General features: G+C 53.9%; 1 protein-coding gene across 1 annotated transcript; it reads left to right on the top strand.

Moving 5' to 3' along the window:
• Nucleotides 1-1232: 1232 nt before the first annotated feature.
• Nucleotides 1233-21273, top strand: NT5C1A (5'-nucleotidase, cytosolic IA). Its single transcript, XM_032432182.1, has 6 exons — nucleotides 1233-1410; nucleotides 7343-7510; nucleotides 7939-8068; nucleotides 9722-9844; nucleotides 12083-12267; nucleotides 13780-21273. The coding sequence occupies exons 1-6, from the start codon at nucleotides 1285-1287 to the stop codon at nucleotides 14143-14145; spliced, it is 1098 nt and encodes a 365-aa protein (XP_032288073.1). The 5' UTR covers nucleotides 1233-1284; the 3' UTR covers nucleotides 14146-21273.
• Nucleotides 21274-22223: the final 950 nt, after the last annotated feature.

A 22223-nucleotide genomic window follows, 5' to 3' on the forward strand; every position in this document is an offset into this window, starting at 1 on the left:
ATCCAGGTCTCTGTGTCGAAGTCACATTGCCAAAGGGTAGGCATACTGGAGAGAGTCTGGGGCCATCTATGGAAACAATCTATCAAGTCTGGAGAAGGGCGAGTCTAAACATACTTACCCCAATCCTAAAAGTTTTTATGATTTCCCCCTTCCTTCCACACAAGGTTTGGTTGGTTCCCCCCAGGACATGGTGGAGGCTGGGCATATCCCTCCATTCTGTACCCGCTTCCAGCCAGATGCCCTCCAGGCTACGCCAGTGTGTTCTCACGCTGCTCCCACCCATCTGTGCAGATGTGTAGGCTCACACAGAGATGCCCCTTGTCTGCTTCCTGACCTGTACCTTGGGACAGGTGACATTAGTGGCTGCACCCCGGGCTCTGAACCAAGAGGGGACAGTGCGCTGGAACTCCAGGATGGTGGTCCAGTAGTCTGTTTCCCAAGCTCCTTTTCTACCCTCCCTCTCTTCGCCACTTCATAACCACCCCTAGTTCTGCAGATGGAACCTGCGAGCGCGAGCCCCCTACTGGCAGTCCAGGGGCCAGCAAGAACCTGGGTTCGCAGTGCTGGGTGTCTCCCCGGTATGGGTCCCCGGCCAGGCTGAGGGGACCTGGTCTCGCCACTGACTTTAAAGGTCCTTCCGCCTTGGGGGGGGGGGGGGAATAGCTGCCCAGCTGGGCCCTCTGTTGTGCGCCCGACTAGGAGCAGAGTCCTGCTCGAGGACGGAGCTGTCCATCCACCACCACCTCTCCCTCCGCAGAACGGACTAGGGTCTGCCAATCGGATTCCCAGGGTCCTGGCACCAGAGGGCAAAAAGGCAGGTTAGCTTTTGGCGGAAAGGAGGCTAGCTTTTCATTTTCTCCTTTGAGGATTACCATCCTGGGACAAAAGTTGTCAGGCCTCTCCTCTCTCCGTGCCCTGGAGCACCAGCGAAGACCACGATCCCTGAAATCCCGAATCCGCCGCAGCCCGCAAGCCCAGCTTCAGGGCCCCTGCTCCTGGGAGCCCGAGAGGCCAAACCCTCGCTAGTTACCACCCCCCATCCCGGCATTCACTTGGGGACTCAGCTGCGCCCCAGGACACATCCAACATCAGCAGCCCGCCCGCAGCCGAGAGGGAGTTTAACAAACCCCCGCCCCCGCCACCCCCGGCGGCTCGCGCGCGCACACTCCCCGCCGCGGCCCGCCCCCTTCTCACGCCCGCGCCGCGCCTCCCCGCCGCAGTGCAGCCCCGCCAGCGCCGCGTCCCCGCCGCCGCCTGCTCGGGCCGGCAGGGTGGCCGCGGATCATGGAACCCGCGGAGCTCCGGGAGCCCCGCGAGCCCGGGCGGGGGGCACAGACCGCGGCGGCCGCGTGCTGGGAGGAGACCAAGACTTTCTACGAAAACCTCACGTCCAAGAAGAAACCCAAATCGGTAACGGCAGGGCCTGGGTACGGAGGGCAGGGGAAGGGTCACCGAGGGAGGGTCGTAAGCCCCCTGGAGAGGGATCCGTGGCAGCCCTCCGGGAGGGGACGCAGCTCCTCAGCACCAGAATGTGCCTGCCCGTTGGCACCGGCTCGCGTTTATTTTGGGAGCTCTGAGCCGGTGTTTCTCCCCCCCCCACCCCGGGGCTCGGGTTCCACTCCAGGAATCCCCCTCCCCCATGCTGTCCTCAGGGCCCAGCTCCTCCGCGAGCCGGCAGCCAGGGGCGCGCGGGCAGCACTTGTTGGCATAGCGGGTCAGCGGCGCCTGCCCAAGCGCCCCGGGCTCGGGTAACCTGACACTGGAAACCCGGCTCCTCGTTGTGCGCTCTGCTCCCTGCCATCTGGGCATCGGGCTCCAGACCCGAGCGTCTGCGTTCGGGCTCTGGCTCAGGGTCCTGCGCTCTGGGCTCCGGATACTGCTCTGCCCTAGTCCTAAGGGAAGGGAGCTGCACTGGAATCTTCTTCGCCCTGCGTTCAGGGCTCCCAACGCTCCGCCACAGCTGCGGGCTCTGCTCCCCTCGCAGCGGGCATCAACATCCCCGTGACCCCCGGGGTGGTCTCAGCTTTGGGACACTCACACAGAGGAGAGAGCTCCTCTTCCCATCAGACAGATTCCTGATGTCCCGGTTGTGCCCTGGGCCTTGCTCATTCCTGCTTCCCAGATCTCAGAGCTTGGGAAGGGGACTGAACGGAGGTTGGCCCAGAGGCATCCTCCAAGCAGTCCCACCCTGACCTTAAAGCATCCTGCTGCTTCCCTCCAAGGGCCCTTCCCCAGGAGGCCCACCCTGTCAACAGTCATTCCCTGCAGTATCTCTAGGCCCTGCTCAGCAGTGCGGATTGAGAGATGAATTTGGCTGAGTCCCTGCCTCAGGAGCTCACCCTGCACTGAGGGAGACCCTGGCCATGGTGAGTGCTCAGATGAAAGACCCTACATGGTCTCGAGAGTATACAGGAGTGAGTGACTGCCCACTAAGGAAGGCTTTGCTCACATGGCGTTTGAGCTCACCTTAAAGCCTGAGTAGGCAGTATTTCCCAGGCAGATGGGGAAAAAGGATGGGCAAAAGGCTTGGGGATGTCTTTGAAACTGAGTGGGAGAATGCAGAATCTTTGGGAGATACATGGGAGGGGTGCCAGAGACACATCCAGGGCCTTGAATGCCATACTCAGGAACCTGGGTATTCAGTGGAGTTAGGGGTTTTAAAACCAGGTTCCACTGGGGCCCCATGTTTCTGGAGATCTGCACACATGTGGATCCAATTTATTTTCTTTTTTCTTCCAACTACCTCTTAAACAATTAAAAATGTGTAATAAAAACCTCAATTCACTCAAATGTGTTATGTGGCCATCTTAGCACCTTCAATACCACCAATAGATTAATTTATGCTGCAGGTTGATTAGTTGTTTTTTGTTTTGTTTTGTTTTGTTTTTTAAGCAAACCTCAGGATAAAGCTTTCCCTGCGAACTGTTTACTAGAAGTTTATCTTGAGATTGCTGGCAATTATTGTTGCCGAGTATCTTGAGGCTTATAGTTTAACACAAAACAAAAATTTTTTGCCATTTGCAACCACTTGTTGATGGGACTCAGGACTTTATCATTACTGTGCACAAACCAACAAACACAGGAACAAATTAACTAGATGATGAAGTTTAAGTCTGCACTGGCGGCCTAACCCCTAGTTTCAAGTTTATCACCTACACAACTGTGCTGTTGCCATTGGTTGACATTATAATAAATATATCATGTACATGTAATACATTTGAATCAAAAAGTAAACTAGTAAAATAAATTTATACTAATAAACTATAGTAATATCTGATTTACATACTGGGGTTCTGCCCAGGAGTTCATGGAAATAAAACATCAACCTACTTTTTTAAAAGTATGAAAACCATTTTTCAGCAGGATTTTCCAGCAGGGGATTAACTTGGTCCCATTTCATTTGAGCACCATCACTCTGGGGCTGCATGGGGGATGGATGGGAGACGGGGAGTCTGGCAGCAGGCAGACCAGTGAGGAGGTCCCTGGTCCCTGCCTGAGGAGGAAGCTTAACTAATGTCATGGCCATGGCCCAGGAGATGGACACTGGGGCTGGGGTGGTGAGTGGAGCTCACCAATACGTCTTCTCCTCAAGCACCACGGAGCCAGGGAGCTCAGTCCTAGTGGTCAGTCATGACCCCTGACGCCTCATGGTCCTCTGGGACACAAGGGGCCTGGCGGCCTCCTGGCCCCTTCTGCTTCCTGTAGTAGCCTCTCCTCCCACAGGCTATTTTGGGGGCTTTAGGCCTCCTGGGCCCCATCAGAGCGTAGTCTCATTCCCAGGAGCCTGAGTGAAATATTTAAGCTCTGAAGGCCCATAGGAGCCCCTCACCTCACGAGGTCAGAGGACTCCTCAGTCCAGACCTATCTTGTCCCACTCTCCTCCAGCAGTTCTTCCCCCAGTAAGACTCTTTACAAATAACAGCTTTTGGCTGTGTTCCTCTCTTGGGCCCAACAGGCAGAATCATGTCAGTCTAAATGAGAGCTCCTCAGGCAGGCTAGGCAGGGCTGGCTCTCCTCCATTATCCCCCCACCTGCCCCCCCAGCACCAGTGGAAGGCAGAGAACTGGCAGGACCCTGGCTCCCTGGAGCCCATTGTTCCCAGGCTGAGTCCCCGGCCTAGGACAAGGGTCCCCCTGACCCAATTCCCAGTCTGGAATCGGGACTTCTTTCTGTGTTCTGGAGGAACTGTTTGTTCTTGGGTATGCCAAACCACATGAAGGGTGGTCTCCCTCTGCAACTAGGTCCAGGGGCGTCTCCAAGTGCTTGGCTTCTTTCCAGCTCTGGCCAGCCCTTTGCCTGTCCCTTCAGCTCTGAATGAGCCTGAAAAGGCCACTCTTTCTGTATCTCTCACAGCAGTTCATGCCCTCTGGGCCCTAAGACCCTCCCCTCCTGGTGCAGAGTCAGAGCAAGAAGAGCCGGCAGAGGGTCCTGCCCTGGGGACCTCCATTCTGAGGAGAAAGAGAGCCCTGCCCTTAGAAACCTCAGTCTGGGGGCATGGTTTCCCTCACCATTTCTCCCAAATCCAGAAGGCGAGGGCTGCATGGGGCAAGTGTCCCAAGGAAGTGGCTGAAATAGAAGGGGTTGGGGGTCATCTGGAAGCTATCAAGGAAAGGCATATGGGGGGGGGGGTGCTGCTGTGTGGACAGAGGTCAGGTTAGAGGCCAGAGACTTGGGATCTTACCTACCTGGATCTTCTTGACTTTGCTGTGTGACCTAGAGTAATACTCTGTCCCTCTCTGAGTCTACTTGCCCATTTGGAAAAGAAGGAAGTGGAGACTCCTGGGGCCAAGACAACTGGGATATCTTTCTTGTGATGGCCAGAGGTGGGATGGGATGGGGTCTGAGTAGCTCAACCAGAGGGGACCCAGAATGCAGAAGTCTGGCAGGGACTGTGGGACAGCAAGTGAAGAGCGAGACCTTGGCCTGCTGCCTGGGCTGGAGCGGCTGCTTGGGAACCTGCCTGAAGGGGCCAGGAGGGCAGCTGGCTCTCTGTCCTTGAAGGGGTGATGGGCCTGTCCTTGGGGCAGTAAACCCAGCAGGCTTCCTGTGTTTATGAGAGTGGTCTCCCCACTCCCCCAACCCCACCCACCCTTACCATCCCTGGCCAGACCTCTATCACCCCTTCGCTTTTACTTTACATTCTTTCCTTGAAAGCTCACAGTTGCCGAGGGGGTTGGGAGGTACCCAACCCGTGATCACACGAACAGGGGTGGCTGGCAACTGGGACAGTACTTGGGTTGAGCCCCAGAGAAGAGGCACCTGTCCTGCTCGCCATTGCCTTTCCCTGACCCTGCTGGCCAGATATACCATCTTTGTTGGGGTAAAAGTCAAATGCAAACTGAGGCTGACGGCAGGTGCTTGGGGAACTCTTTGGTCTTCCATTTACTACTTTGAGGTTTAAAGCTTCATTAGCCACTAGCCATTCATAGCTACTTAAATTTAAATTGATTGAAATTAAATACAATTAAAAATCCAGTTCCTCAGTCTCACTAAGTACATTTCAAGTGACTGAATGTATCTGTTATCACAGAAAGTTCTACTGGATAATACTCTTCTAAAGGATGGCACAAATCTGTCTTAGGGATAGATCATAAGCTCCACAGGGGTGGGGATTGTGTCTCTATTGTTTCCTGCCATGTCCCCAGCACAGTGCCTGTCACATGGTAATCACTCAATGTTGTCCACTGATTGGGTCCCAGGCTTGATTCCAGAGAGAAGCAGTGGGGTTGAGTACGTGGCCCGCAGTGCTCTCAGGAGCAGGCCAGAATTTGAGATCCATTTATGCATTTGTAAAAAATGCATCCAGATCCATTTGAGATCCAAGTCCCTACCAGGACCACTCCCAGGCAGAGCCCAGGGACCTGGCACAAAGAACCAGTAGGTGTTTGTAAAATTTGCATCAACCAAAAAAATATTCTCAGAGCACCTACTGTGTGTCAAGCAATCTGAACAGATTAGGGTACTGCCCTGGAGTTTCCAGTTCATGTTAAATCTGTCATAGCAAATACTGTTTCTCACTGAAGTAGATTATGTGAGAGTTCAGAAGCATTACAAATTTACTGAGCACCTACTATGTGCTAGGCACAGTTTTAAGCACTATAGATACTCTAAATGAACAAGATAGTCCTGGCTCATGCTCCCTCAGAACTTAAGCCTGGTCCCTGCTTCCTCCCCAGAACTCTGTCTAGAAATAGAAATAGTTAAATAAGCAAGTAGGGCCATGCTACATTTAACTAAAAAAGGAAATCTATGGGAGAGGTAGCAAGCCCATAACTAGGAGTGAGGGAAGGCTTCCTGCAGGTGACATGTAGTTTGAGACCTGCAGGTTGGGGAGAAGTTAGCTGGATGAAAAGCCAAGGAAAGAGCAGATCAGGCAGTGGGCACATCATGTGCAAAGGCTCATGGACAGACAGGAAAGTATGCTCAGACATGAGAAAGGTCAGACTGAGCAAAGTGGGATAGCAGAAAGGTGACAGTGCGGAGAGGTAGGCGTCTGTCTCCAAGAGCTTCTTACTCCATACTCAAGGCTGGGGAACAGAGTTTGAGAGGAGTGGGTACCACTGAAAGGGAGAGGAGCATCATCAGATGTGAACTTGAGAAACATCCCCTAACAACAAATTGGATGACCTGAGGTGGGAGATGGTGATGGACTGGACTTTGGCAGGGAAGGCACAAAGAAGTGGATTCTATAGAGTTGACAGGTTTTGGTGATTGATGGATGGATGGATGGATGGATGTAGGGAGGGGAGTTCAGGACAGGGGAAGAGTTGAGGTTGACTTCTGGGCTCTGGCCTCAGTGTTGAGTCCATGTGGTGCTGAGCACTGAGATGAGGAGGTGGGTGGAAGACCAGGTTTGGAGGTGCAGGGAGTGGTGGGAATTCAACCTTGGGCATGTTGAGTTTGAATGTCTGTTAGTCAACTGGGACAATTAGATATATCAGTCTGGATCTCAGGAGAAAGATCTGGGCTGGAGATAAATTTTCTTATATAACTGCCATGTTTCTGAGCACCATTTCTTCCTAAGGAACATGTAGCTCTCATTTTATAATGGAAACCATCTGGAGACCATCTTGAGCATCAGTCATACTCTGGCTACATACACTGTATTCATTTTTCCATTGTGTCCAGATGGCCAACTAGATTGCAAACTCCCTGAGGGGATGTCCTCCCACCAGATCGTGCTCCTTGGTAGGGAGCCACCATCTCCCTCAGTTCCTGGCTGGGTCCTGCACGGAGGGGGTCCTGACCCAGGTCTGTCCCTGCCCAAGGTACCCAGAGAGGCAGGCACGTGAGACCTGCTTCAGGGAGTGTGAGTAACAGCCTTCTTCCTGCGCCTCTGCAGCCCAAGCCTCAGAATGCTGTCACCATTGCTGTGTCCTCCCGAGCCTTGTTCCGCATGGACGAGGAGCAGCGCATCTACACGGAGCAGGGCATGGAGGAGTATGTGCGCTACCAGCTGGAACATGAGAATGAGCCCTTCAGTCCCGGGCCAGCCTTCCCCTTCGTGAAGGTGGGTGCCATATAGTGCCTTTGTGGGAATTAGAAAAAGCACTCCTGGGTGTTTGAATAAGGAAAGGGGGCCCCCTCTAGGCAGATGCCAGCCCGCAGGAACACAGCTTGGCAAGGGGACAGAGCCATTGTGGGAAGAAGCCTCCCTGTCCTCTGTGCTAATGCAGCCCAACTCCGGGTCACTAGCTTGGTGAGTGGAGCTGGCCTGGATTTTGGCCCCCACTCACTCTGTGGTGAGGCCCCCCTGTGCAGCAATCAACCAGCACGATGGCTGAGGTTAGGATGAGACAGTCCACGTCCACGGCCAGTCCCTGACCATCCCTCTCCGCCCCATTAGATCCCAGCTCACTCCTCCTCCCCAACACTGGCTACCAACTCCAGATGTCAGTCCCTGGGGGTCTGAGCAGGAGGGTCCCCTCTCCCATCCAGGCTCTGGAGGCTGTGAACAGGCGGCTGCGGGAGCTGTACCCCGATAGTGACGACATCTTTGACATCGTCCTTGTGACCAACAACCACGCTCAAGTGGGTGTCCGTCTGATCAACAGTATCAACCACTACGGTGAGCATCAGGGGCTTGGCCATGGGACACGCCTACTAGACGCTTGGGGTTGCCGGGGGGGGGGGGGGGTCACATCTCTGCAGGGGGTAGGTAATACCAACTAGAACCTGAAGCCCAGAGGTACGCTGGTCAGCTGGTTCCTTAAGAAAACAAAACAAACCAGAAGGAAAAATACAAAAACTCTGATTGTAGCATTGTCATCTTAGGGTGTGAATATCCCTCCATGGCTGATTTCAAGTTATCAACAGTTGAACAATCTAACTGGCTCAAAAAAAAATCCCTGAATGTTTAATGTTCAGCTCTTGCAAGCTGATACAAACCAGCTCCAGCAAACCACTGCATAGGCCCCGCTGCCTATGTATTGGGCAGGGCACCTGCTGCCTCCGTGCCTCAGTTTCTCTCTCGGCAATGGGGCTCACGGGCCTCACAAGGCTGCTAGGAGAAGCAGGTGCAGTTGTCAGAGTGAAGGGACTTTGTGTCTTAGTCCAAACTCTTGATTGAAAGTAATAGACCCTCCAGAGCTAGCTTAAGCTGAAGAGAAAACGGTAATTTCTTTTTTTTTTTTTTTTAAGATTTTATTTATTTATTTGACAGAGAGAGACACAGCGAGAGAGGGATCACAAGCAGGGGGAGTGGGAGAGGGAGAAGCAGGCTGCCCATGGAGCAGGGAGCCCGATTCGGGGCTCGATCCCAGGACCCTGGGATCATGACCTGAGCCGAAGGCAGACGCTTAACGACTGAGCCACCCAGGCGCCCCGAGAAAACGGTAATTTCTTATTAGGTTAAAGGGGTGTCTCTTAGAACCACAGGGCAGGAAGTAAAATTGAACCCATAGCAGCCTGAATCCAAGTACTGGAAATCTCTCCTGGGCTTTTTCTCTCCCGGCCACGTGAGCCCTTATGTCTGCTTCTCTCAGCAAGTCTGTTTCCATCCCTCCCACCCCCATCTCTCTCTCCAAACTAGGTTTCTCTGCTTTTCCTGAATATGGCCAAAATGTATACGTTTACAAATTCTTGTTTTAAGCAACCAACAGAGTTCGGTGGCCTTTTTGTAATCCTAATTTCAAATTGCTGGGAGCAGGATGATGTTCAAAATATTTAACTACCTTAGGACACAGGCACGGAGTAATCAGGAGACACCATCCACAGTACTGGAGCACGGCCCTCCAGAGATTGTGCCGCATGAGGGGCTGAGGCAGTGATGGCGTAACTCAGTGGGCTCAGGGGAGCACCAACTTACCAACCAGCACAGCTTTCCCACCCTGGGCGCGCAGGCGTACTAGGTGACTATCAGCCAGGCTTGGAGAGGATCTGATTGGCCCAGCTTGGGTCAGGTGTCTGCCCTTATCCAATCAGCTATGCCCAGGAGGGCCAGGCTTTGCCTGGAGACCCACCTTTCGTAGTACTGGGATTACCTGACGAGAGGCTTTTCCCGTGGGCCAGGTGGTCCCTCCTGGTCGATCATCCATATTTCATGGATGAAGGATGGAGGGGCTCAGAGAGGGGAAGAGTGGCCTAAAATCCCTCAGAGAATCCCTCTGCTGCCCCATCACCACTCAGAACCAAGATGGCGCCCACCGGGCGCGGAGGGACCACTGTGAGGCTCTGACGGTTGACTCAGGCATCACCTGGGTACTCTCTACCTCCTTCCCAGACCTGTTCATTGAGCGGTTCTGCATGACAGGTGGGAACAGCCCCATCTGCTACCTCAAGGCCTATCACACCAACCTCTACTTGTCAGCTGATGCGGAAAAAGTGCGGGAAGCCATCGATGAAGGTGCGTCATGCTGGGGAGGGAGAATACGGGGAGTCTGACAAAGGAATTCCAGAGGTTGGGGGGGGCTCTCCCTAAAGCTCTGAGCAGGTGCTAGGGGTTACCGTGGTAATTGGAAAGGGCGTACCTTCCTTCATCCCTATGACCTGTCCTGTAAACTCTGAGAATAAGGCCCACCTATTCCACTGATTGCCTTTCTAGTGCACTCTCCCACCTCCCGCCCTGCCATGGTAAGGATGCTTTTACTCATCAGCATCCCCCAGCCTTCTCTTCCCATGGAAACCCTCCTTACAGCCCAGAAGGCTACTCCCTTCTAAGAATCCTCCAGGTCCGTAGTTCTGATGCCTGTGTGACCATAAGCAGCCTCTGCCCCCGTCTGGGTCAGTGGGGAGGAAGGTCAATATCTAGTCCATCCTGAGCACTGAGGTCTGGGAAATGGCTAGCATTGCAGTAGCTGGCCTGGCCAGGGCTGAGGTGAGGTTAGGAGACCCAGCCGCAAGTCCTGACGAAGAGAATCTCCCTCTATGGGTCCCTGTCAAGGGGCAGTTTAGGGTGGTATTCACAGTCTTGGTCTTCCTGCCAAGGTGTGTATCCCTATTGCTCATGGAAGAAAACAGGCCCACAGGGGAGGAAGGACTGCCCCACTGCCCGAGAGGGCTTCTCAGGCTGAACACTCCTGGCAGGTTTCTATCAATCAGCAATATATCTACTTTTTTTTTAAAGATTTTTTAAAATTTATTTTTGCGCACGCGAGAGAGAGAGCACGAGCAGGGGGAGGGCAGAGGGAGAAGCAGACTCCCCCCCCCACCCCCACGAGCAGGGAGCCCGATGCAGGGCTCCATCCCAGGACCCTGGGATCATGACCTGAGCCGAAGACAGACGCTTAACCAACTGAGCCACCCAGGAGCCCTACTTTTTTTTTTTTTGATATCCGCTTTTCTCTTCCTCTTTCATGCTGTCTGCTGCCTAGAATCCTGGCCTCTTGCCTCGCAATGCCTCACTCTGAGTTGCTTTGGGCTTCAAGAGGCTTTCTCTAACCAGAAACCAGAAGCAGTTTCCCTAGGCAGATGTCACACCCTCTGGTTGGGGCCTTGGCACTGACCTGAATGTGTGCCTCTATATGTCTGTAATTTGAGGCTAGCGAGCAGGGGATGGTCAGGAGGGAGGCCCTGCCTAGAGTTGGGTGGTCCTAGTTCATCTTGGCTCCAGTGTTGCAGGCGCTGAGAAGGTGCCCGGCTTGATGCCCAGGGCCTGGTCCTACTTAGAGCATCGTCAGGCTGCCGAAGTTGCTGGGAGCTTGGCACTGCTCTCTCCTCCCAGAGTTCTGCCCTAGCCCAGCCCTTGTGAGCCTGGAGTCCCAGAGCAGGGCTGAAGCAGCCTTTGGGGAGATGACCAGTAGAGAACAGACCTGCAGGCCTCCAGCCTCCTAGCGCTGGCTCTCTGCTGTCCCAGTGCGGCTCCTTGACTCCTGGAGAAGCCCAGGGTTGCAGAGAGTCTCTCTACACAGTCAGATGGCATTGGTACTGCCCTTGATGGTCACCCACGTTGCCTCAAGGAACCCTGAGTGGGGCATACCGGGTGCCATTGAGACAGTATGTGGGGGTGCCCATAGACCTCAGCCTGGGATCTCAGCTCCAGACAGAACTCAAACACCCTTAATTTTACTTTGGTCCAGAGAAGGTGTTGATTACTTGCTAGAATCAACAGTAGAGAGTAACTGAGGCCAAGCCAGGGTTGGGGCTCCTCCCTAGCCCCACCGTAGATCTACATCAGGTGCCTGTGAAGATCTCCTAGGAGGACAGCAGTGGCCTGGGGGACCCTTCCTTCCAGTCAGGATTGACATTCAGCTGGTCCATACCAGCACGACCTTCCTGGATGTTAAGGAATTGAAATTTCTCCATACTGATTGCTAAACAGCTGCTTTCCTGAGTCCTCTGAGTGACCCCTCTTTCCTGGGGCTCCCCTAGACCTTCCCACAAGGCAGCAACTAAAGGGAAACCCTGATGTGGGCCAGGGCCCTGAGAGCCCTACTCAGAGCAAAAGCCTCTGTCCATTCTTATTGACCAGTTTTTAAATATTCTGAATATGAGCCCTCATTAGCCTTGCCCCGTGTCCTGGGTGAGGCTGGTGGGGCAAGGCTAGCCCGAGATGGCCTTCTCTTGGCCCCAGGCAGCTGAGGCAGGTGTCAGGGGCCCCTGTTACCTAGATGAAGGCAGACAACACTTGCCTCTCTCTGCCCAGGGATCGCAGCCGCCACCATCTTCAGCCCCAGCAGGGACGTGGCTGTATCCCAGAACCAGCTGCGCGTGGCCTTCGATGGGGATGCTGTGCTCTTCTCGGATGAGTCGGAGCGCATTGTCAAGGCCCACGGGCTGGACAGGTTCTTTGAACATGAGAAGGCCCACGAGAACAAACCTCTGGCCCAGGTGCTGCACACACTCCCCAGAACCCCTGAGAGGAGTGAGGCGGGTCCCCAGAACTTGCCCTGGGCTGGAACTTCAAGCCCAGAACCAAAACCCCAAGCTCAGCCCAGAATCCAGCCAGGTCCCCTCACCAGGCCTCCAGCCCTCATCCCTCTCACCTGACCCCTGGGGCCCCCTCAGTGAGCTTCTATGCCTTGTTGAACCTCATCCGCCTCACTGCAGTCCTATCCCCCACCCTTGAAGCCCCCATTCTCTCTCTAAGCTCCCCTGCCCTCTGAAGTTTCCTTCCCCTTTCTGAAGGCCTCACTCTGTCTCCAAAGCTGCCATCTTCTCTCTGGAACCCCCATCCCCTCTCGGAGATTCACCCACCCCTCTGAGTGGTCTCCCAGGTCCTCAAGAAGCCCCTGCTTCCCTCACTGGAGGAGAGGAAAAGCTGGGCAGCTCCTCAGAGGGCAGGGAGACCCAGGTGGGGGTGGAGTCTGGGGCAACCCGCCTGCTTTGGGCCACACCAGCCCTTGCACCTCCTGCCATCTGTCCCTTGGCCGGGAGGCTCAGCGATCCTCCCACTGCTTGGAGTCTCCCCAAGAGTAGACTATGCCCTGGAGCTTTGAGAAAATTCCCTGGGGTTGGAGGTGTTGGGATCCACAGACTTCTGGAGCTCCTATTTGTGCTTTTAACCAAAACCTGGGTGTGCAGTAATCCTGAACTTCTTTCCCCAAGAGCTCAGCAGGCTTGAGTTGTGGCTCCCAGATATTCATCTGACTTCGTTCTTGTGGAGTTCCCCTGAAATCTCTGGAAACCCAGGGCAGGACCAGTTTTACCACTAACTGGCAGACAGAGGCCCAGGAGACCACCCCTTGCTCCAGGTCACCCTGTCAGGGAGGGGTCTCTAAGATTAGAAGCCCACCTGCCCTCATGTCCAGCCACTGATGCAGTTTTCTTCTTCATCAGCATCTGGTTCTTTATTCGCACAGCCTCATTCAGCCTTGTCGTTCTAGGCATGGGAGAGAGTAAATCTTTCCCCTGACCCTAGAGAGCTGGTACATAACACCCTGAGCCACCTGTGCCCAATGGGCAGGTACCTTTGGTCGGTCTGGCCCAGTTGTTTGCAGCTGGAGTCCATTCTGATTGGAGGGGGCCCGCGCCATGGTTACTGAAATACCCCCCTGCTGACATGGCACAGAGGGCCCCAGGTACACAGCTACAGCGGACACCCACGTACCTGGAGGGCACGTGGATGGACATACATAGCAGCAGTTGCCCTGGGATGGTTATTCTGAGCCAGACACCCCCGGTCACAGCAGTACGGACGCCCAGACCGACAGAGGTACCTCAGCCCCACTGATGCACACGGCGGCCCCAGCAGGTGTAGCAGAGCTGGGAGATTGAGGGGTCTCGAAAAGCTTCCCCAGCCCAAATAGCAAGACACTGGTGCTTTCGGGAGGAGCCCCGCTGGAGAGGGGGTGAATGTTTGGGAGACAGAGGTGTTCACTGTGTTCCCATGCCTTCTCCTAGGGCCCCTTGAAGGGCTTTCTGGAGGCACTGGGTAGGCTGCAGAAGAAGTTCTACTCCAAGGGCCTGCGGCTGGAGTGTCCAATCCGCACCTACTTGGTGACAGCACGCAGTGCAGCCAGTTCGGGGGCCCGGGCTCTCAAGACCCTGCGCAGCTGGGGCCTGGAGACGGATGAGGCCTTGTTCCTTGCAGGAGCGCCCAAGGGCCCCCTCCTTGAGAAGATCCGCCCACACATCTTCTTCGATGACCAGATGTTCCATGTGGCCGGGGCGCAGGAGATGGGCACAGTGGCCGCCCATGTGCCTTACGGTGTGGCACAGACGCCCCAGCAGCCTGCGCCTTTGAAGCAGGCCCCAGGCGCGCAGTAGCTGAGGCCCGAGACAGGCACAGCTCCCTGTCTGTACTCCACCACGTCGTCCAGTGGACCCTTCTAGTTCCTCACCGCTCTGTCCTGCACGTCTGCCCTCATCCCCACGAGTGAGGTACTTGCAGGGAGTGATGCAGACCGAGCCGGCATCCTCACCAGCCCTCCTTTTGGGCAAACACTGTGCCACGACCCCGGCTAGGAGAGTAAGACTGCAGAGTAGCTGGGTTTCGGGGTGGGGGCGGTCGATGGGAACGAGGCTGACAGTGTCAGAGGGGCCAGGCTGCCTCCAAGGGGGCCTGGGATGAAGACTAGCTCAGTGTGGTGCAGAGACCGTGGCTTTGCTAGAGAAGGCATCCGGCTTCTGAGCTCTGTCCCGGCATGAACTGATGACTTTGGGTAAGTCCTTCCCTTTCAGGGGCCTCAGTTCTGGCATCTTGTAGGTGGCTTCCAAACTCTCCTGGAGCTGCAGAAGCGTGGTTTAATAAGATCGCCCTGCCTGGGGCTGCTGCTAGACCATATGGTATCTTTGTGCAGTTAGAGCAGAGCACTTTGAGAATGAATTTCAAAAAGATGGCCCTTGCTCTGGGCTGACCCAGACCCACGCTGGGGTCCGCGGCTTGCTCAGCAGCACGTAGCCCGTAACTCAGCCCCCACGGGCTCCTCAGCTCGGAGGCCTTTGTCAAATAGGCAAAATGCACAATCGTCCGCAGAACCCTACCTCTAATTCTGCACGTTTGGAAGCCACTGGACAAGAGGACCTGTCCGCTTCCCGTGAGCCTCTACTGTGAGTCACCAATCAGGGGTCAGCTGCCAGGGGTCACGGTTTGTGGAAGGAGAGAGGCGTGAATTTAACCTACACGCAAACTCTCCTTCCGCCAGCAGGGGGCACTGCAGGCTCTTCCCGGGAGGAGCTTTCGGGACCGCCTGCTCAGGGCTTCCTTTGCTTTTGCTTTTAGCCAAAGTTCAGTTGTTCTGCCTACCAACCCCCTCACATCAGCCCTCAGTCCTTCAGTTACTGCATTCTGCTGTGCTGCCAAGTGGCTTTACCAGCGGGGAAGAGGGAGAGTGTTGGGGTTCACTGTTGTGGACCCAAATGCAGGGGAAGAAAGCTCAGTGGCTCAAGTGGGAGGGCGTCCTGCTTGCACCCAAGGGAAGGTCTGCCCAAGGTGACGTGGGAAAGTCTGGTCTGAGGCAGTGACCCATTAGACAGGAAGGAGCTGAAAGGTGCACTAGCAAGATTCTCCAGCTGTGGGACTTTGAGTGGAAGGACTGAGCTCTCTGTCCCGGGATGCTGTGCAAGGGACTCCAGAATGAGGAGACCTCCCCCAGCAGCGCACCAGTGAATCCTCCACCTTGCAGGAGCCTCTGCAGCCCCTTTGTCACCACTTCTAGGGGAGAGCTCTCACTCTTTGGTGAGCTTCCTCTTTTGCTAACGAGCCTGGCTCTCTCTATGAAGGGAGGGTGGGGACACTGATGGCTGGTCCCTCAGGAAGACCCAGAAAGGGTGAGCAGCCGTCTGTGAGGACGACTGATTGCCCGGCTCCCGGGGCATCCCAGCTGTAAGCAAGCACTTTGTGAAGAAAGCCAAAGGTACCATCATAGGGAGCAGGAGCCTGGAGGTGTGTGCAGGAGAGCTGGACCGCTGGTGAGGGTGGGAAAAGGAGGTGAAGGGCTACCTGGGGCCTAACCTTTGTCATTTTGAGGACTCAGCACAGGATCTGAGTGGGGCCAAGTTCTGGGCAGTGTAGGGTAGGATAGTAGCTGCAGAAAGGAGGAAAAAGTGAGGAGACGGAGGTGGTTCACAAAATGAGCAACAGTTAGGGCCAGAAGAGGAGTGTCGGGCTGGGTTTTCACTCTCTGTGTGGAAGCTGGGCCTGGGAGGAAGGTCAAGGCCATGAAGAGTTTCTGGGGCAGATCCCACCACTGATGGCCTTATCACGGGAGGGGCATATGATGATGATGTCTTTGTACAGGTCTTTCCATCCATAGCCAGGATACTTCTGGCCAACAGAGGAGGCCTCAGGGCAGGGGGCCTGGTTTTGAGTTCTTCACTCTGCTCCAAGCCTGGCTAGAGATACTGGGAGAGGTAAGAACAGCCTCTAGGAAAGAAAGTGAGAGTGAAAGTCATCTTTGATCTTGGCTGAGCCATGAAAGGCCCTCTGTCCTTCCCCGAGTCAGAATCACCCCCTTGGATGAGCCTCTAGGGCTCACAGAGCCAGCCAAAGCCATAAGCAGCCTGCTTAGCTGGCACAGTCGAGGTTCATAGAATGATATCAGTCTGCGTGACCAGAATGGATATGTACATTAGGCACCAGATGGCGCCTAATTAAGATAAACTCCAGGGATTCTGAGAACCAAGAGGTCCTGCCTCCAGGACCTGGTGATAAACAGCCCTGATTCTTCCAGGTCTATCAGGAAGCAGAAAAATATGCTGGAAGCAGAAAGATAAGGTGCAGTAAAAGCTGTAGATTTCACTTGAGCCACCAGTAATAGACATAGACAGCCCTGGGCAGTGAGAGACACTAGGGTCCGGTTCTATTATTGAAACCGTAAATGAACATCTCGGGCCTGGAAAAAAGCTTTTGGTGGCTGGAGTAAAAGGCCAGAATCCTGAGGGCAGGGGAGGCCGTGGCCAGACACACGTTCTGATTCTTTCCAGTGGTGAGGAGGGAGGAGGCAAGGAGCATTGTTTATTGGATCCCCGGGCAAATTAAAACGCCAGGTGAGCATCACAGCCCGTACTGGACTGCAGCACTAGGGCGGGGGGCCACAGCTCCTGAAATGCTGGACCCCAGGAACCCAAAGCACTGCTCCCCGACAAGTGCCTCTGAACGCTCCCCAGGAAATGCTTGCCCACAAAGCCCCAGACCCAATGGAAACTGCCACTGAGCAGGAAACCAAGCACTGTTCCTAGGCACTGAGACTTCGAGGATCATTGCAGAGCTGCTCCCTCCTTTCCCTGAGTGCCCAACCAGAATGGCGGGGATGTAGCAGGAAGCGCCAGGAGAAATCAAAACCTGCGAGAAGCTCAAATCCCAGTGGGATCCGGCATCATAATGATACTCAACTGCTGTGACTGGTGGGCACCCGAACACCAAACTGGTGATTAAAACATTGAAATACCTCTATAACAGTTGCTAAACAGCGCTGGCCTGAGCCCCTGAGTGCCCCTCCATGGCCTCCGCTGTGCTCTCTCCACTGTGACAACAACACCTTCCCACAATTCAAAAAGGGCGTCCTGGAGGTTGCACCAGCACAGTGGCCGTCGTCTGCTCTATTTGCTTGTCTAGAGAGAGTAACTTGCCCAAAGTCACTCAGCAAGTGGCAGCACTGGCCATGAGCCCATGTCTGTCTCTTGGGACCCAGGCTCTCAGCCATTCTGCCGTTCAGCCCAGACAGCATAGAGGAGGCAAGAGAAGCTTTGTGACAAGGGAGCTTACCCAACAGTTAGCATGTTGACCTCCTTCACGTTAAACTGCTCTAAAACACGCAGGTGGGTACATCGCTGTTGTAGTGTCCTAAATAGCTAGGAAGAATTTAAATTAGAGCCAGACATTTGCAGAACTGCTGAAACACCACCCAAGTTCTCTGGAACCCAGTTTGAAGGCCCTCATATGGGGCTCGTGCCGGCTTTGGCAAATTATGGGCCAAATCTAGCTCACCACCTGTCTTTGTAAAGAAACTTGTTGGAACACAGCCATGCCCATTGGTTTTGCACACAGCAGCAGAGTTGAGTTGTTTCAACAGAGACCAAGAAGCTGAAAATATTTATCTGACCCTGGGCTAAGGCAAACATCCGCAGCCTGCCCCTTAGTGGGAGAGACCAGCTCATACCCACCTGAGCACTGGAAGCAGAGGCTGGTTTCACCGCCAAGGGGGCAGCATGTGCAGGCTCCGTGCCCATCTGCAGGCATTGTTAGGGCTGCAGAAAATTGCAGGCACCAGCTGAGTACCATGATGTTGAACACAACAGATCCTTGGCATCAGAGGATTTCAGATGTCAAGTTTTGACTCTTTCCAAGTGCCCCATAGCCTGTTGTAATTTGAAATGTTGACTCAAAGTTGACTCGAGTGTGCCCTCCTCAGCTTCTGGGTGAGGGGCGGGGAGCAGGACCCCTGGCAAGGGCTGAGCCCAGCTGGCTGTCCTGCACCTGCTCGGCGTGGCTTTGTTCTCAGCTCCTCATTGCCCTCATGGGGCCTCTTGGGAAGTGACAAGTGCTGGTAGATGGATGGGCTTTAGCTAAATACCGATTTTGGATAAAATGCAGTGCCCGATGTTGACTTCAGCACTCCAATCTAACAAGTCATCCATATGCTCTCTGTGGAAGCAAGAACAAGTTCTTCATGAAGACAGTTCCAGCGAGGGCTTTAGCTGGCCCAGAAGTTACCGATTAAGCAAAAGATAAAACCCCAGTGAAAGTCAAAATGGCAATCTTCTTGTGCTGTGTGGGTGTGAGCAACACACATACCCTCATGGTGGAACTGTGGATCAGGAGAAATCTAGGACCCTGCAGATATAGGAGTTTACCCAGGTTCCAGGATCCACTGCAAGAAAGGCAAGCGTGGAAGTGGTCCCACCTATAGACACCACTGTTCCATCATGATACTCTTGTCCCCTAAGCCCGGACTTGGCCTCAGAATCCTTCTCAACCCAGCATGCCAGGCAGCCCCTACCAGCAAGTCGTAGTTGGCACGGAAGATGAAACCCTATTTTGTCATCCCTATTGGTGTTGGGTACTGCTTTCCAGAGGGCATGCAAGGCCCTGAATGTTCACTCTCTGATGCCATGGTACCATTCAGGATGTGGGGGTCTCACCCAACTCAGGCAGGACACAAAGAGGAGGGAGGATGGCATCCTGGGCTTGGCGGCTTCCCAGCACTGGGTGCCTAGCTAGGAAACCATCGGTGTTGTCTGGGTTTCACTATCTCAAAGCAAAGCACGAAAACCCCTCCCATCAGTAGGTGGCGCTAGAGGCCAGCACTCTGCTGCTGGCCAAAGCTCGTGGTTTTCTTCACTGGTTAATTTTCTCTCCCGTGGTACTTGGTGCTGTGCTAGACTCCCTCGGGTAGCTTAGCCTAAAAGCACTACAGGTGCTCTGAAAATCTCCTGTGTGACAGGCTGATTGCTCTTACCAGCAACCACTGTGACTGTGTGTATGGACACATTCATCAGTATGTGCAACAGGATAAAAGCTGCATGTGTCCGTGTTTACATGGGTGTGTAATGTGTCAGATATCTCTGCTGACAACTCTGTGTGTGTGTGTGTACAGTGGACAGGATGGTTATCTCTGTTAACTAAGGATCCTGGGCCCCACATACTTACGGCTAGCCCTGTTTCCTCTTTCCTGGGACTACTTCTGGCCATTCCCATCATCTCATGGCCATTTGCACATATGCAGCATGAGGGCCACTGAGGCCAAGTTCCTTATCTTTCTTTCCAGCTTCCAGACTCTGGCCAACAAGGTCTTGGCTCCTAACCCTCTGCCTCCCAGCCCTACCCCCTGCAGCCTTGGAAAGGAAGTGGCAGAATCTGTGCTAGGACACCCCTTTTGGCTGCACCTGCCTCACCATCTCCATTTGTTTCTTTCCTCCTGCTGATAGTCCCAGGGCCAACGTGTGCAGTTGGGCAGATTGTATACTGCACAAATCCAGATGGAGTCATTCACACTATGACTTGGGTGGAGCTTTCTAAACACCTGCAAAACCTGCCAGCCTCCCATGGCTGCTCTGGTCATCTCATGGTCATGGCTAGAAAAGTTGCCTTCTTCCCTGCCTCCCTGGCCCAGCCCAGCCTAGGCTGGGATTCCTTCCTCTGCTTGGGTGTTCTAGTCTGGCCCAGAAGTGACTAACCCTTGACCGTGATCAGGAAATATCTCCTTGATACCTTTGGGATTGAATTTAGGAAAGTGAAGTATGGCTGGCAACTTTTCATTTACTCATCTTTGCAGAATTAGTGGTCCTTGTAAGACAAACTGAAGTTCTAGAGAGTAGGGTTACTGCCTTCCACACTCCTGGCCTGAGGGTGAAGATGCCTTCATGAGCCCGCTGGTAAGATGGGGCTGCCACGGAATTAGGGGAAAGGCCTCAAGGCTAAGCTTGGAGCTGCCACCGAGTAGAAAATCGTGAGGTCACCACAGACTGGATGCCTAGGCCTGGTTGCAAACCCTGATGCCTCCCAGGGGCAGGTGGGAGACGTAAGTGAGCGGGGAGATGAGGCTGGGTCTTTAGGATAATGGAGCATACAACGGCTGTTGTCTGACACGGTTGCTGCCCTGTGGGAATGTGTGGTGCTTTTGCCAGAGAGTCCACCCCAGTTTTCAAGGGAAGCTAAAAATCTGGACTTTCAAATGTTGGCAACTATTTTGAATTTGGAAAGCCTCGTGCAGGCCAAACAAAACACATCTTGCAGGCTACAGCCAGCCCTGGAGTCTCCTGTCTGCACCCTCTGGCCCAGGCCCAGTGAACTGAGTTCTTCAGAACCGACTAACTGAGCGTGTGAGGATATTACCCTCAGGCTCACAGAATTTGGGGTCTCTAAGAGACCTCAGAGATATCCTAGTTAATCCCTGTGTGTTTTAAACTGTGTACATATAAAGTTCTTTATTAACACACGTATCTTTCGCTTCTAGTTTCTACTTAAAAGCATCTCAGCCCCCCCCCCACCTCCAGTGAAGAACAAGATCGAAAGTGAAGCCTTACACGTAGTGTGCTTGTATCTACCTGTCAGAAGCCCTATTTATATCTTTATAGGTCTATTTATATCTTTAGCAAACACGGGCTGCCCTGGTCTTCCTTACAACCTAACCTCCTTGGGGTTGCTTTTTATGGTAAATCTCCTAAGTGCCTCCTTAAACGGTTGGAGCATGTGCTTCTTCATCTATGTGAGTTCCCTTGTCTGAAGAGGGGGTAAGACAGCTCATACCTCCTCAGTTCTGCCCCTTCTTGGTCTGCAGTCAGCCCTCCCCACGCCCCCGCTCAGTCTGGCTCCTGGCACTTACGCGGTCACATGATAGAGGGTGCTGCGGGCTTCTCATTCCTCGTGCTTGTCCTGTAACTGAAGTTCACAACGTGGGCTTCTGCCTCTTAAAAGCCATTCAAATAAATAGAAGACTTTTAAAATAAATTCATATTGTCCTGTTTGCCTTCCTCACAGTTGTATCCACTGACTGGCTGATGGTCCCCCCGAGAAATGCCAATGGCAAAGGGTGTAGTGAGCAGGCCCGAGATCAGTTCCATCCTGGGGCACCAGTGTCTCCCTGTCGACCCTCCCCCACACGAAGACCACCCTGGGGGGAGATTTTGCAGCCCAAGTCCATCAGAAGGCAAGCTTCTCCCAGCGGTGCTCTTGGCGCGGACTCAATGTTCCCATCTGGAACTAGCAAGGGAGGGTGGGATGGAGTGGGAGGGAGAAGAGATAAGAGAGGGTGTGAGATGGAGGAGGAAGGGGGTGACTCAGACTCTAGCCTCAGCCCTCCCATTATCCTTCCTCCTGCACCTCAGCCCCCTCCACAGCCCACCCGACCTGGAGCCAATACCTCTACACCATTCTGTCCACCACCCTCCTTTTTCCTGCCGCCCGCCTTCCCCTCCGTCTGCTGAGGCCCTGTCAAGACTTATCTCAAATCAGCTTCCTCAGCTAGGCTCCCTCAGAACCTGGTACAGCGTGAGGGACAGATCACTCTCTCCCGTGCACCGTATTTAGGCCCGTGGCTCTTTCTCCCATAACCCAAAGGAGAATCTCCTGCTTTATTTTGGTGTCCCCCCAGCCCCAAGTGGGTGTCAATAAATGTGCCTATAATTGGGGCACCCGGATGGCTCAGATAGTTAAGCCTCCAACTCTTGGTTTCGGCTCAGGTCCTGATCTCGGGGTCGTGAGATCAAGCCCTGCGTCCGGTTCTGCACTCAGCACTGAGTCAGCTTGGGATTCTCTCTCTCCCTCCCCCTCTGCCCCTCCCCTTTCTCTCTCTTGCTCTCTCAAATTAAATTTAATTAATTAAATCTTTTTAAATTTAAAAAAATGTGCCTATAATTGAACGATTGAATTCAGGCTGCCTCCTTGATTCTCCCACCTGAAGTTC

This window comes from Phoca vitulina, unplaced genomic scaffold, assembly GCF_004348235.1.
Source record: "Phoca vitulina isolate PV1807 unplaced genomic scaffold, GSC_HSeal_1.0 scaffold2, whole genome shotgun sequence".
NCBI classification, from domain to species: domain Eukaryota; kingdom Metazoa; phylum Chordata; class Mammalia; order Carnivora; family Phocidae; genus Phoca; species Phoca vitulina.